General features: G+C 41.5%; 1 protein-coding gene across 1 annotated transcript in view; it reads right to left on the bottom strand.

Moving 5' to 3' along the window:
• The window catches only part of LOC143138210 (inactive carboxypeptidase-like protein X2), a 289505-nt gene that overhangs the window by 122013 nt on the left and 152777 nt on the right, over positions 1-14715 (bottom strand). Inside the window, exon 5 of the mRNA XM_076298713.1 lies at positions 7318-7468. Within this exon, the coding sequence (XP_076154828.1) occupies positions 7318-7468 (151 nt within the window). The remainder of the gene's footprint in view (positions 1-7317; positions 7469-14715) is intronic.

Genomic DNA, 14715 nt, shown 5'->3' with positions numbered 1-14715 from the left:
TATTCCCCTGCTGATGATTGAAGCTCAGGGTTAATACTCTTGGTATATGATTGACTCTGTCTCTATTGCCTATTGCTTTTCCTGAGATTCACCTGAGCTAGCCGTACAGGTTTAGCATTAGCTTAGTCCCTTCTAGCTGCTGTGTTAAATCTGGTAGAGGTAGTAGTCTTTTTATGCTATTTCTTTCTGTGACACTTCTTGTAAGTGTCTGGCGCCCAACACCCAAAAATACTTTTTCCTTCTAAAGGCCGCTATACCGCTATAGATTTGGCGCCCAACGTGGGGCGGAGCCTAAAGAGCATAGGACGGAGCTCCAAATAAAAATGAGTGACTCAGAAACAGCACCAGAAGACCCGGAAAAACTGCTAGCTCCTGCAGAACCATCTCTTCTTGATATGGATATTTGTAGACTTGATGAGCTAGCTACTCTACTTCCTCCCCATCCATCAGGCCCCCGACCAGATACTTCTACTGATCGCGGTGCGAGACGTTTTGATATTTTACACCGATCTGTTCAATGCTTGCAGTCCACTATAGCTCATCATTTCCTAACATTTTCAATAAGTCAGGAACAGCTTAAAACTGATGTGAAACACATTGTGGAACGTATCCCATCCCTCATGGCTGATCTACTAGATAAACAACAAACCGACTTTGGGGCAATAATGGATTCTCACATCCCTTATCTGAACAGTCAGTTCACTGCTACCTTTAATTGGCGGCTGAAACACCTCCATACGGCAATTCTGCAGGATACCAAAATCATGATAGAACCAATCTTTTCCACTCTTCAGCAAATCCAGACTGAAGTTGCTGCCTGTACCAGAATGGTGGATTCATTCAATATAGAACTTCCGTCTTTAAGCCAACACCCGCTTCAGACTGCGTTTTCTACCCATGCTGCCACCCAAACAGTAACTGTCCCACCTGGAGCCCTTGGGAAGCATCGGTTACCAAAGTTCCAGTCCACCATTCAACCTGACTTTTGTTTCCCCTTCTAATCCTACACTGTCAGGATATTTAAGTGGCATGTTTGTTGGGAAATCACAGATCAAAATACAGTTTCCTTGCTTTGGTAGGAAAGAGGATGATCTTGACCCTTTAAGATATGTTGAGTGTCATGATTATCTTGCTCTGAACCCTCTGCCAGATGATGACATCATTGCTACATTGCGAAATGTTTTGTATGGAACTGCCAGAGATTGGTGGGATGTTGCACGTGAATATATAACCACCTGGGCTGACTTTGAAAGCCGTTTCATTTCTGCTTTCCTAGCGGAGGATTATGATGATGAGTTGGCTGAGAGGGTGCATACCAGAGTTCAAGAACTGGCGGAGTCTATCCGGGACTTTGCCTATAACTATCGTGCCTTGTGCAAGAGATGGAAACAGGGGATTACAGAGCCTGAGATCATCAAGCTCATTTTAAAAAACATTTCCCCTCGCCTAGCCAGTCAACTTCGAGGTTGAGTCAAAGAGGTGGAGGAAATGGTGAGACTAGGGACTCAGCTCGAAAAGGACTGGGAACATCACCAACAGCTTGCTCAAGTTAGCTCAGCCTCTTGTATCCCTTCAAGTCATCCTTTCACTACCATCCGATCTACACAGACTGCAGAGAAGACTGTATTGTGCTGGAGATGCAAAGGCCAACATCCTCCGGGATCCTGCCCATCCTACTCCCAAGGGCAGATGAAAGAGAGGAAGGGCACTGGACCTGCGCAAGCCTCTCAGGACAAAAGGGGAGGAATGAACACTGTTGTGGGGACAGATGTCCCTGAATCCTCTCTGACGACCGTACTTGAAGAGACCTTCTCACCCCCGTGTCTTATGGCTGGAGTCTTCAAAATCAGTCATACTCTGATTGCCCTGAGCAAGGAAAAAACACTTGTATTAAGTCTAAAACTTCTGCTCTTATGACTGCTGTTCCCCCCGTTGCTGTTGAGACCTTGAAACCTACAGCCTCCTTTTACCTGCAAAGAGCCATTGAGAATGCTATACTGGAAGAGGATCAGAGGGACTCTTTTAAAACCATGATGGAGTCCAATGATGATGTGTGCACTTTGACCCCAGGTAGAATTTCTGTCCTTCAACATGCCATATACACCCAGCACCAGGTTCCCATTAAACAGCGTCCCTATCGTCTGTCACCAACTAAACAGCACATTGTCATGGAGCAGCTCAATGACATGCTGAGCCAAGACATAGTTGAACCTTCTAACTCTAGTTGGTCCTCGCCTGTGGTGCTGATTCCAAAAAAAGATGGTGGTCATCGTTTCTGTATAGATTATCGACGCCTAAATGCTTTTACAGAAAGTGATGCGTATCCCTTGCCTACCATTCAGGAAATCCTGGACTCTTTGTCTGGAGCGACCATCTTTTCCAATCTAGACCTCAATAGTGGATATTGGCAGGTTGCTATGGAGCCCCTTAGCAAACCAACGACTGCATTTGCCACTCCTGCTGGTCTTTACCACTTTAATGTAATACCATTTGGGTTAAAAAATGCACCCGCCACGTTCCAACGACTTATGGAAAAGGGTTTTAGGGGAACTGAGGGGACAGATATGTTTTGTTTATTTGGATGATATAATTGTATATTCCAGTTCAAGTAAACAACATCTCTGTGTCTTGCAGCAAATCTTTGACAGACTGAAATCAGCCAGCCTCACCTTGAATTTGAAAAAATGTAGCTTTTGCCAGACATCCATCAAGTTCTTGGGACACATCGTTACCCCTCAGGGCATCCAACCCGATCCAGATAAGATTTCTGGAGTAATGAACTTTCCAACACCGACCTCCCTCAAAGAGGTACAACGCTTTATTGGCATGGCAGGGTGGTACCACCGTTTCGTGCCAGGTTTCTCCCAAGGTGGCTGAGCCCCTCAACACCTTGAAGAAAAAGGGTGTGAGGTTTAGCTGGAGTGAGGCATGTCAGAGGGCTTTTGATACTCTAAAAAGTTTTCTGACTTCTCCACCTATCCTGGGCCACCCTAACTTTCATTTGCACTTTGTGGTGTATACTGACGCCAGTGAAACCGGCCTTGGGGCGGTACTCACTTAGCAGACCTGGATTGGTACGGAAGAGGTCCTAGCATATGCTTCTCGGACCCTCAGTAATGCGGAGAGAAACTACACCACTACCGAACGCGAGTGCTTGGCTGTAGTCTGGTCTTTAGAGAAATGGCAGTATTATTTGGAGTCAAAACTCTTTACTGTGGTGACCGATCACTTGGCACTGAAATGGATCCTCTCTTCTAACAGCACAAACAGTCGATTAATCCGTTGGGCTTTGCGTTTGCAAAAATTCAACTTTGTCATGGAATATCGCAAGGGGAAGCTTAATAGTGTTCCAGATGCCCTGTCCCGCACTTCCAAACTCCCTGAAGTGCCACCTAGCTGCAATGCTATCCAAGCCTTTTCTCCTGTGAAAATCTCCATCAACAAGGTTAAGCCTGACCCGGTGTTCCCTTTTGATGATGAGCAGCTGTGGAAAGCTCAGCAAGAGGATCCTACCATAATGGAGATTCATCAAAGTCTGTCAGAGGATGGAGAAAGCAGCAAATTCAGTGGCCGATTCTGCATCTTGGAGGATAAAGTTTATTTCAGAACTGAGGATACCGGTTGTCCATCCAGTATCCATTATCGGATATATGTGGCCTCCCGTCTTTCACGTGAGATAATACAAGCTTACCATGATATCCCTGTGAGTGGAGTTTTTAAGACTTATCGTCGATTGAGAGTAACTGTGTACTGGCCTGGAATGTGGAAATCGGTAAAGAAATACATACAGGAATGTCCCATATGCCAACAGTACAAACCCGAGGTGAGCCGGCCTGCTGGAAAGATCCAATAGACAAGGGTTCCACAGCCCAATATGATGTTGGGTGTGGACCTTATGGGACCCCTACCTAGGAGCCCCTCTAATAATGAGCACCTACTAGTGGTAGTTGATTATTTCTCATCATGGGTGGAGCTTTTCCCTCTTCGGAAAGTAACTGCTCCTGTTATTTCCCAAATCATTCGAAAAGATATCTTCACACGCTGGGGTGTCCCCCAATTCATTCTTTCAGATCGAGGGACTCAGTTTGTGTCTTCCCTCTTTAAAGAGTTTTGTTCCCATTGGGGAGTGGTGTCTAAGCTTATCACTGCTTATCACCCGCAAACTAACTACACTGAGCGCGTGAATCGTACTCTAAAAACCATGCTAGCATCATATGTGGGTGGACAACATAACCATTGGGATGGATTATTGCCGGAGTTCCGTTTTGCTCTGAATAGCGCTGTCCATGAGTCAATGGGAGTCTCTCCAGCTGAGGCCCACATGGGAAGACGTCTGATGGGACCCATTGACCGCGTTCTACAGACTACTCCTCCTCCGGAGACACCCTCATATGACATTGTGGACCAACAGAAATCCATGTTGAAACTCATTGAAAATAGCAGGGTCAAGGGCAGACTCAGGCAACAAAGGAATTATGATAAAAACCGCAGAGATGTCTGTTACAAAACTCAGGACCGAGTATGGGTCCATCATCATCCTCAATCCCAGGCGGCGAGAAAGTTTACCTCTTGCCCCTCGGTGGATTGGACCTTACCGAGTTGTGAGAAAGATCGGACCCCTTAATTATATTGTGTCTCATGAGGAGACTGGAGAGAACCCACGCTCAGTTAACGTGGTAGACCTCAGAGCTTGTTACCCCACCGCTAAACAACTGGATACACAGCAAAAACAAAAACTAAGAAAGAAGACTCTTAGAAAAACTAAGAAGATGACTCTTCAGAGGAGGAATTTCTGGGGTTTCCTTAACTAGTTCCTGTTTTTGAGATACAGGAGCAGTTGCTTTCTAGTTCATCCACACAGGGTATTTTTCTATGGGGGGGAGAGTGTGGCGTATGTCATGGAGCCTTCACCATGCGCGCCCATTTTCTTAAAACAGCCTTTACCCATTTCTCTTTAATAGTAAGTTATCTCTATCCTTTACTATGCAAGAGTAGGCCTAAACTGTTTTCTAAACTTAAGCTGATCTCTCTCATATTCTCTCTTTTATAAACGTGCTATTTTTGCTACTTGAATCTTAAACTTTTCTTGTCCCTATTGATTATTAGTCTGATTGAGTAAACTTCATTGGCTGGCTGTGATTGACCTAGTAGGCTTCCATAGAATATAGCCACGTTTACTTCCTGTTGCGAGAGTCTTTTTGTTTGGCGGCCAATTCGCTTGCGGGTGAGACTAGTAATCTAATTGTATAGCACTAATAGTAGAGGCTCAAAGCATACGGAGGCTCGTAAACTTGGGATGACTGGTGTCCAAATGGATTATAACGTGGAACTTGGCTACCGAAGCACTTGTGGACTACGGGGTGATGCTCTGCGAACTGGCTCTCTCTCTCAGGTGACTAATTGCTGCACACACGCTGTTTAATCGGCCTAGCTGTTTTGTGGTCGACGTTTCTGTATGCTGGTCGTTGTCTGTGACAAGATACAGACCGTAACGTTTTCTCGGGGATTTAGAGACTATAAATAGATTCTGCAATATCGTAACGTTTTCTCGGATATTCAGATACTATACATGGGCTCTTCTACACTGGAACTTTTGTTTGGGATTTAGAGATTATAAATAGATTCTTCAACATCGTAACGTTTTCTCGGGGATTCAGATACTATACATGGGCTCTTCTACACTGGAACGTTTGCTCGGGATTTAGAGACTATAAATAGATTCTTCAACATCGTAACGTTTTCTCTGGGATTCAGATACTATACATGGGCTCTTTTACACTGGAACGTTTGCTCGGGATTTAGAGACTATAAATAGATTCTTCAATATCGTAACGTTTTCTCGGGGATTCAGCTACTAAACCTACATAGGCTTTCTTTCACTGGAACGTTTTCTCAAGGTCTGATGCTACATACTGACTGCAATTATCTTCCTGGTGATTGACAAATCAGTCACTGAACTCATTCAGAGGTTAAAGGTGTCGGGTGTGCTTTCTCTGGTTGTGTTGGAGTGAATTAATAGCTGAACTGAAATGTATTATGTGATGAATGTGAGTTGTGCTGTGTACTGCTTATGAACATGAGCCTGGGGTTTTGTGGGAATCGTATTGATTGCTGACTCAATTGTTTGATTTCTTTTCATTATTATTATTTTATGAGTTATCCCAGTGATGGACTTTGGCTTCACAATTACCTTATTTCTTTTCATATGGGTCTTGTCAATATTCCCCTGCTGATGATTGAAGCTCAGGGTTAATACACTTGGTATATGATTGACTGTCTCTATTGCCTATTGCTTTTCCTGAGATTCACCTGAGCTAGCCGTACAGGTTTAGCCTAGTCCCTTCTAGCTGCTGTGTTAAATCTGGTAGAGGTAGTGGTCTTTTTATGCTATGGCCAGCAGCCAGACCAATGAATTAGCTGAATTACTGAAGCTAAGCAGGTGTGGGCCTGGTTAGTACTTGGATGGGAGACCTCCTTGGAAAACTAGGTTGCTGCTGGAAGTGGTGTTGGTGGGTGGCCAGTAGGTGGCACTCTTCCCTCTGGCCAAAAAAGATCGATCCCAATGCCCCAGTGCTGTGACGGGGACACTGCACTGTAGGAGATGCCGTCCTTCGGATGAGACGTTAAACCGAGGTCCTGACTCACCGTGGTCATTAAAGATCCCATGGCACTTATCGTAAAGAGTAGGGGGTTCCCCGGTGTCCTGGCTAAATTCCCAACCTGGCTCATTCAATCTGGCCCCCTAATCATCCCCCAATGTAATTGGCTCATTCACTCCCTCACTCTCCACCTCAAGCTGGTGTGTGGTGAGCGTTCTGGCGCATAATGGCTGCCGTGCATCACCCAGGTGGGTGTTACACATTGGTGGTGGTTACTAGTGAGGTCCCCCTATCCATGTGTTGTAAAGCGACCTTGGGTACCATGAAAGGCGCTATATAAGTCGAAGGTATTATTATTATTATTATTATTTCTTTCTGTGACACTTCTTGTAAGTGTCTGGCGCCCAACACCCAAAAATACTTTTTCCTTCTAAAGGCCGCTATACCGCTATAAGAGCTGTTTCAGTGCTGTGATTTGCCCGAAAACCAGACTGAAAGTAATTAAAAATACCCATTTGATGTTAGGAAGGTGGTTAGTTGATTAAAGACTACTTTTACAATAATTTTGCCAATAAAAGGTAGATTGGATATAGGCCTGTAATTGTTTAGCATGGAGGCATCCAGGTTATTTTTCTTCAGAAGTGGCTTTACAACAGTTGTTATTAAATGAACAATTCAAAATATATTTGCCTGGATACATAGAAATAAAAAAGCTAACCTGGCATGGGGCACCCCAGGATCTCCACCCTCATGCAGATGTTGCCACTGTCGTGCCACGACTGAGGGTTCACACGGATGTAACGTGCAACCATGTGCTTAGGGAAACTGTTGAGGACAGGGATCTCCTTCTCTGTATTTCCAGGAAAAATCTAGAAACAAAACACTATTTGCTGTTAGTTAGAATGTAAATACATTTTACATTTATACAATACAATGTAAACAACAGCCAGATCTCTAACTCTTGCCCTGCAGATTATAAAGCCCCAACACATGAGAATACACAGTATCCAAAACAAATTGACAGTATTCATTTATTGTTTGCAGTTAGCTACATAACGTCAGTGTTGTGGAGTAAAGGAATACATGTACCGGTGTACATATTCCGAGTACATGAGTAACTGTAAATGAGTAAACGTTACAGTTACAATTTAAATAGTTGGTATTTAGAATACAGTTACATTGTTGAAATCAATGGAATACATGACAATATTTCTCTGTTTCACAAGTTTATTCACTCTGTAAATAAATTAAGGCAACTGCATGCATTTCCCAGAAGCCCCAATATTTGCAATACAATACCCAACACCCATTCGTCGGCCTGGCACACCTAAAATATTTCCCACCTAATTGAACTTTCATGCCTACCATTACTCTGTCTGTCCTTATCATTCTAACCTGCCAAACCAACCATAATAGCTTATCCTAGTAGCATGATGAAATTGTTTCCATGTTTAAATCCAAGCCCCGCCGTCTTGCACTAGCCTCACATTGCACCCGTTAAAACGCAGCCATCGCACACTGTGGACGTGCCATCTGAGACCTTGAAATGACTGTTTGCACAGCAAATTAAGAATGTAAGGCCAATCAGTTACACAGTCTTTGCTAATCAATAAACAAAGCCTAGTTCATAGACCTACAGTAAAACCCATATCCAATCTAGGCACTGCATTCTGAATTTTTCATTCTAACTTAGCTTCTAATTAGACCTACATTTAAGTTCTAAAATGAATTATGGTACAGCTGAAAGTGAATTATTTTTGCCAGTAGCTTAACATGCAATTTTTGATTGTCATTACACGATCACGTTAATTTTGAGAGCACTGGTTGGCTATACAGTATAGTGTTTACATTTCCAGGTCATTTGCATCCCACCGGTCATAGTCTGCGCCCCTCACTTTTACTGGGTTTAGGCCACCTGAAATCTCACAGGCACACCTTAATTATAATTTCTGGCTACGCCCCTGATCCAAACTGAAGAAGATTAGATTAAATTAGATTATATTAGATTCAACTTTGTCATTGTGCAGAGTACAAGTACAAAGCCAACAAAATGCAGTTTGTGTCTAACCAGAAGTGCAAAAAAGCAGAAAAGTGCAATGTGATATACAAAGTATAGACAGGTGATGCAAAGGCAGGACAAAAAATATAGTGCAGAAGAAGCATCTTAAAGTAAGTTTTTTTTTTTATTTAGTAGTCGTCTTCTGTAGTTTTACTGGTCACCTTGCTATTTTATAGTTGTGTCAACCTGCTTTACGTTCAAATTTACACTCTCCTACAGTATGTGGGCCTAACACAGCCAGTTGGAACTGAAGAACACACCAGAATAAACCTGTTTAGTTAGCAGGATTTGATGGCCACATTCCTACACATATAAAATGCAATTCAATGTGGAAGTAATCCAAGTATTCAGAATACGTTACTGAGATTGAGCAATGTAACGGAATATGTTACACATTAATGGTAAACCGCGATAAAAATGTTGATGATAACAATTACAGTTTTCATTTCAAATATCATAATTATCACAATTGATTACCACGGTGAGGAAACGTGTGTTTAATCCTTCCCAGCTTCATCCGAGCCTGCTTTTGACATACAGTAGGCCTTGTACAATGAAACAAAACTGGTACCCTACTGATTACATCTCATATTAAAAGGCGGAAAATTTTCACCGCAAAACGTGCACTGTATCATGTAGCCACTACACGTCTTCTTATGTTCGCGTCCACATTAAATCCATTCCGCTTATATTATACAGTAGCCTAAAGTTGTATTTCGAACACTTACTTTGGTCTCACTCATTGGATCCAAATAATAGAAATAGTAAACTAAACTCCAAGTCATGGTAGGGTAAGTTAAGATAAGCACATAGCCAATTAAAGACTTTGAAATTATTTCAGCTTGTGTAGGCCTATCAGTGCTTTCTGAACATATTGAACACACTTTTAAAAATACCGCAATAATACCGAAAACCGTGATAATTTTGGTCACTATAACCGTGAGGTTACATTTTCATACCGTTACATCTCTAGTTACACATTACATTTCTGGACATGTATTCTGTAACGGCATAAGGTAACCCCATCAAAGGAAAACATTGTTCAAAGAAGTTCAAGGTGTTAAAGTGATTGAAAGACTTACCAAATGCTACATGCCTTCTAAGTAGGCCTATCATCCAATTTTACTTAAAGGGGAAATCCAACCATTTTTAACCCCAAAATGGAAAACGCTTGGGGTCACCCCGTATTGCGGTATGCAAAACCCCCCAGATCTGCCCTGGCTGCCAATGCTTCGAAATGAGCTATAACGCTAACCTATGGGGGCAAGCTATTTAACTGCGTTTGGGGCCTCTAAACACACTCAGAAAACCATTCCAAGACCTTGAGTTGGTTCCTTATGAGACACCACCGTGCTCATTTAACTCAAATAGTGTGGCGAAACATTATAAACTTTGTGTTTTTGCGTCACTCACCTCAGATTACCCTGTTGACATATCCAACTTTTTCTGATTTGAGTTCAGCTCTGGAACCAACTTTGGGAAGACATCAAAGTAGCCAGTTTCAAATGTAGACTTAAGACCAAACATTTCTCAGATGCTTTCTGCTAACTTTCTGCTTTTTGCCCAGTTCACAGAGCACTCTTCAGGTGAGTACTATAGAGTACTAAAGTGAAAACGTCACGTTGTCCTGGCAACCAGATTTTCTGTTCTAAACAACCGAATCAGAGATGGCACTTTCATTGCTTCGCTGTGTTCTTTCTTTTAAAACGAGAATAAATCAATTTCAAGAGGTGAAAATCACTAGATCGAAACATGTCGAGGCTATTATGTATTTTTCCGGGGTATAGAATGGAAAAGTTTGTGCTAGTATGATATGGAATGTTTTTTGTGCCAAAATTAAATAAATAAATGAAATATGAAATCAATAAATGAAATATGTAATAAATAATTAAAAGTTGAAATAAATAAATAAAAGATTAAATAAATAAATAAAAAGTTAAATAAATAAATAAAATGTGAAATAAATAAATAAATAAAAAATATTAAATGTAAAAACCATATATACATTGACATTGACATTTACATTCCATATGCACGGTCTTGCAATGTGCCATGAAATAAATAAATACGTCAGTCACCCATCAAGGCGGGACCTAGCCGCTGATTGGTTGCTGCCTGAAAAAAAAATCAAACTTTGTGAGCATGACTGGCTGATCAGAATAAAGTCATTGATAGAAGCTAAAAGCTAGTGCTACTGCTAACAGCCATAAGCTAGGCATTTTCATTCAGAAAGATTGTGTGTTCTATGTTGCTAACTCTTGGCTGTGAGTTATCAGGACGTAAAAGCATAGCATCTAGTGCTGTCAAAAATCCTTATCGGCTGCTGAGTTACAGTATACCCTCATATTGAGAACTAAAAAGTCTCTGGAAAGTTGTGGACACTGCTTGGGCAATGTACGTTAGCAAGCTGGCACTGACACTCACATAATAAGAGTTCACGGCATGGGCATCTCAAGCTTTATTGTTTATGTATCATATAACAAATGAGGTGAATTCAGCTCAAGTGAAGTTAACTGGGACGTCTGGGCACCCTACTATAAATAGAAGCAATAGCAAAGTCGTTTGCCATAGATAGAAGTTCGCTTTCTGTAGATGTCGATAACTAGCTAACGCTTGTGCTAACTGTTAGCGCTAGCTCTAGATGTGCACATAGCATGTCTATCGACCCTCAGACACAGCAAACAGACCCATCAAATGACAGAACGCTTTCACGCCTGATATCTTCCCAAAAGTATGAATTTAGAATGAAATCCTTGTTGTTGTATGTTTCGTGAGTTATGATACAAGTCTGAGCTATGTCCTTAGTCCAGTGTGGTTCACAGGTAGCAAGCCAGTACAGTCTGACTCAGAGCTGGATCACTTCGTGTTATTTCAGGCAGCAATCAGTGGTTAGGTCCCGCCTTGATGGCTGACTGACGTATTTATTTATTTCATGGCACGTTGCATGACAGTGCATATGGAATGTAAATGTCAATGTTTATATTGTTTTTACATTTAATCTTTTATTTATTTATTTATTTATTTCACATTTTATTTATTTATTTAATCTTTTATTTATTTATTTCAACTTTTAATTATTTATTTCATATTTCATTTATTGATTTCATATTTCATTTATTTATTTAATTTTGTCACAAAAAACATTCCATAGTATGAAAGATAAAGTTGTAATGGTAATGTAATGGTAAATTTGCCTAATCTGTTCTGATTACATAACGTTATTACTGTCAACCGGTGTGGCTTTGGACACTTTTTTAATTCTTTTTGGAATTTATTTACAAACCTGAAAAAAAAGATGATTGCATTCAGGAAGCATTGCACCATGTCGACAGTGGTTTACACCACGTTATTTTTAGTTTTTTTAATAAAAAATGAAGATGATCTATTCTCAATAATTGTTTCAAACATCGGAGAGGCAAACTGCTTATCAAATTGCAAAAAAAACGTTAATTTTCTATAAAACTTTGGTCTGACATAGTATTTCACAATGTTAATTTGGTTTGTGTAGAACAGAAAATTGGTTGCTACAGAAACGTGATGTCACACTTTAGTACTCTATTGTTCCCTTTAGTACTATTGCTGTCTTTAACTGGGCAAAGGGGAATTCTGTGAAGTAAGTCACCCTAAGTCACCCTGTCATTCTACAAAGAATAGACAGAACGGACAAAGTGTAACAACCCCATCTTGGGCGTTAAGGCTCTACCGGGCTTCTCTGAAGCTCTATTTAGGTGTTAACTACTCTACTTGGGTTTTAAAGCAACACCAAAGCACTTTTCCCCTTCGGTCCCCCTACAGGCTGGAAGCGGAATTGTCTATTGCCGCTGTCATAAATAATTTAGCCTACTGCGGCCTACCGTTGCAAGCACGCTATTTGTTTGTCCAGCACCGGCTTTGGAAATAATAATGTCCACAGACAAGGTAGAGTATGTTGCATGATTTTATGAAAGTATGGTGTATTGCGACTAGGGCTGTCAAACTAACGCGTTCATTTCGATGAATTAATTACAGAAATAATGCCGTGTTAAAAAATGTAACGCTGATTAATCACATTTCATAGTGACATTTGACCCAGAGCAGTCTGGCTATCGTGACTGAAGGAGGCAGACGAGAAAGCACTGCTTTGAATGAAACATTTAGCCTAGGCCTACGTTTTAAAAAGAATCCCCAGACCAATACTGTTGACAGGAGCATCAATCTACTATTTCTGCAGTAATGAAATAGGAGTTCGTCAACTCTGAAGTAGCACCTCAATGCAAAACTATCCGGAGTTAGGCCTACGAGTTAGCACACTTCTTGATGATAATAATGCTAGCCGCCAGCCTTGTCAAAGTAAACTTGGCTAACGTTTTGCTGAGCCTACCCTATGACCGACTACAGTGGGTATCAGTTAAGTTTGGACGGGTTCCTACATGAATCACGCACCCATTTTCTCGGCAGAAATGGCACAAACTGCAGTTGACCCAAACAACCACCAGGTGGCTCTTAGGAGTTCTGCCACTACTATTTTTGATACTTGACTTACTGCTTCCATGACACATCCAGTTTCCAAGTCAGTAGAACAATCAGAGACAGTTGAGCCATTACCAAACATATATGATAATGCAACAGCGTGAGTTTATATATCTTATCAGGGGTGTCGCCTGTCGATTTTTCTGGGGCTTCAGCCCCGAATGTTTTGAGTGTAGCCCTGAATGTATTTTGCAAAGTTGACTAACAAATATGAAACCATTATTCGGATCATGCATTGGAACTGTGAGAAGAGATGGACCTATTTATCAAATATAAAAGCAGGACACGGGTTTTCTCTCACTGTCCTTCATGCAGCAGATCTAACTTGAACGTTACCTTAAGCTACCGTCATTTGGAACGTAGGCTGCTTAGATCGCGTGCACGCACGAGAGAGAGAGACAGAGAGTCAGTCAGTTCCAGGGTTGGGCATGTCATTGTTTGCATTTCCTATTTAGTATAAGAAAGTTATTAAGGAAATCATAAAGGCAACAACAAGGCAGGGGCGCCGGAACGAGTTTCAAAGTGCAGCCCAAAATCGTGTGCGCTGTATTTTCTCTTTCTGGCGCAAACAAAATGTGTGCAAATGCGTAATTCTGCTTCATAAAGTTGAACAAACGCATGTGGTAATTTTATAGATAAATAAAAATAGCCTACTGTCATGCAGTTTATGGGGTAGGCCAACTTACACACGGGAGATTCTTTCTCTAGTCGTAGCTGAGCAGATTTGGGTGTAACGTGTCATTAATCACGTTACAGTTCCTACAGTGTGCGAGCAATGATATTCAGAATGCTAGGAGGGCAACAAGAATATTGGCAAAAAAATAGAATTCATCCGAGTAGGCTGTTTGTTACCTTACTACTGAGTGGGAAACAGTGCACAACTAACTAGCTAATGACTAGTCTGATGTCAATCACACCACAAATTGATTCCAAAAAAATATGTTAGGCTATAGGCTACAAGCTAGGACTGCCACTGTTTTCAGTGTGAAGAAGAGCATCTAGTATAATTAATTACAGAAGGAACGCAACTCGCAAGCGCACTCACTCAAAGCAGTTCAATGTTTTGCAAGTTGTGTGCGTGTCACCATTCCACATTGTAAAGGAGGGTGCGCGAGCTGGGCAGCAGCGCTTCCATAAAGGTCTCTTTCAAAATGTCCTGTTACAATTGCAGCTGCTTCCGATTGTTGAAAATTTACAAAGTAGCCTACATGACGGCATTTTTGAGCTAGTGAAAGAGTCAGATTTTTGGCTTCTGGTAGTAACTTGCTAAATAACTAAAGCAAGACAAATTTGAAAAGAAAAATATGAAGGGGTTACATGCAGCTATTCCGACATGCCGCTACTTAGACATTGGCGTCTAATTGTCGAAGTGGCGGCATTAACATTAATTTTCAAGCGTCCCACTACTGCGACAATTTTTTTTTCATTGTCGGAGTAGCGACACTTGACCTTTTTTCTCAGACGTCCTGCCATTCCAACACGAGGTAATTAACAGTGGCGTAGCCAGGATTTTTTAACGGAGTGGACTTTTGCGAAGTAGGCCTAGGG

The sequence above is a fragment of the Alosa pseudoharengus genome, unplaced genomic scaffold, assembly GCF_046254945.1.
Source record: "Alosa pseudoharengus isolate Yale_2024_CS ecotype anadromous, Long Island Sound unplaced genomic scaffold, YU_APseudo_1.1 YU_APseudo_1.1_scf_21, whole genome shotgun sequence".
NCBI classification, from domain to species: Eukaryota; Metazoa; Chordata; class Actinopteri; order Clupeiformes; family Clupeidae; genus Alosa; species Alosa pseudoharengus.
The sequence above is the reverse complement of the archived record's forward strand: the minus strand, read 5'-3'. Positions and strand labels throughout refer to the sequence as shown.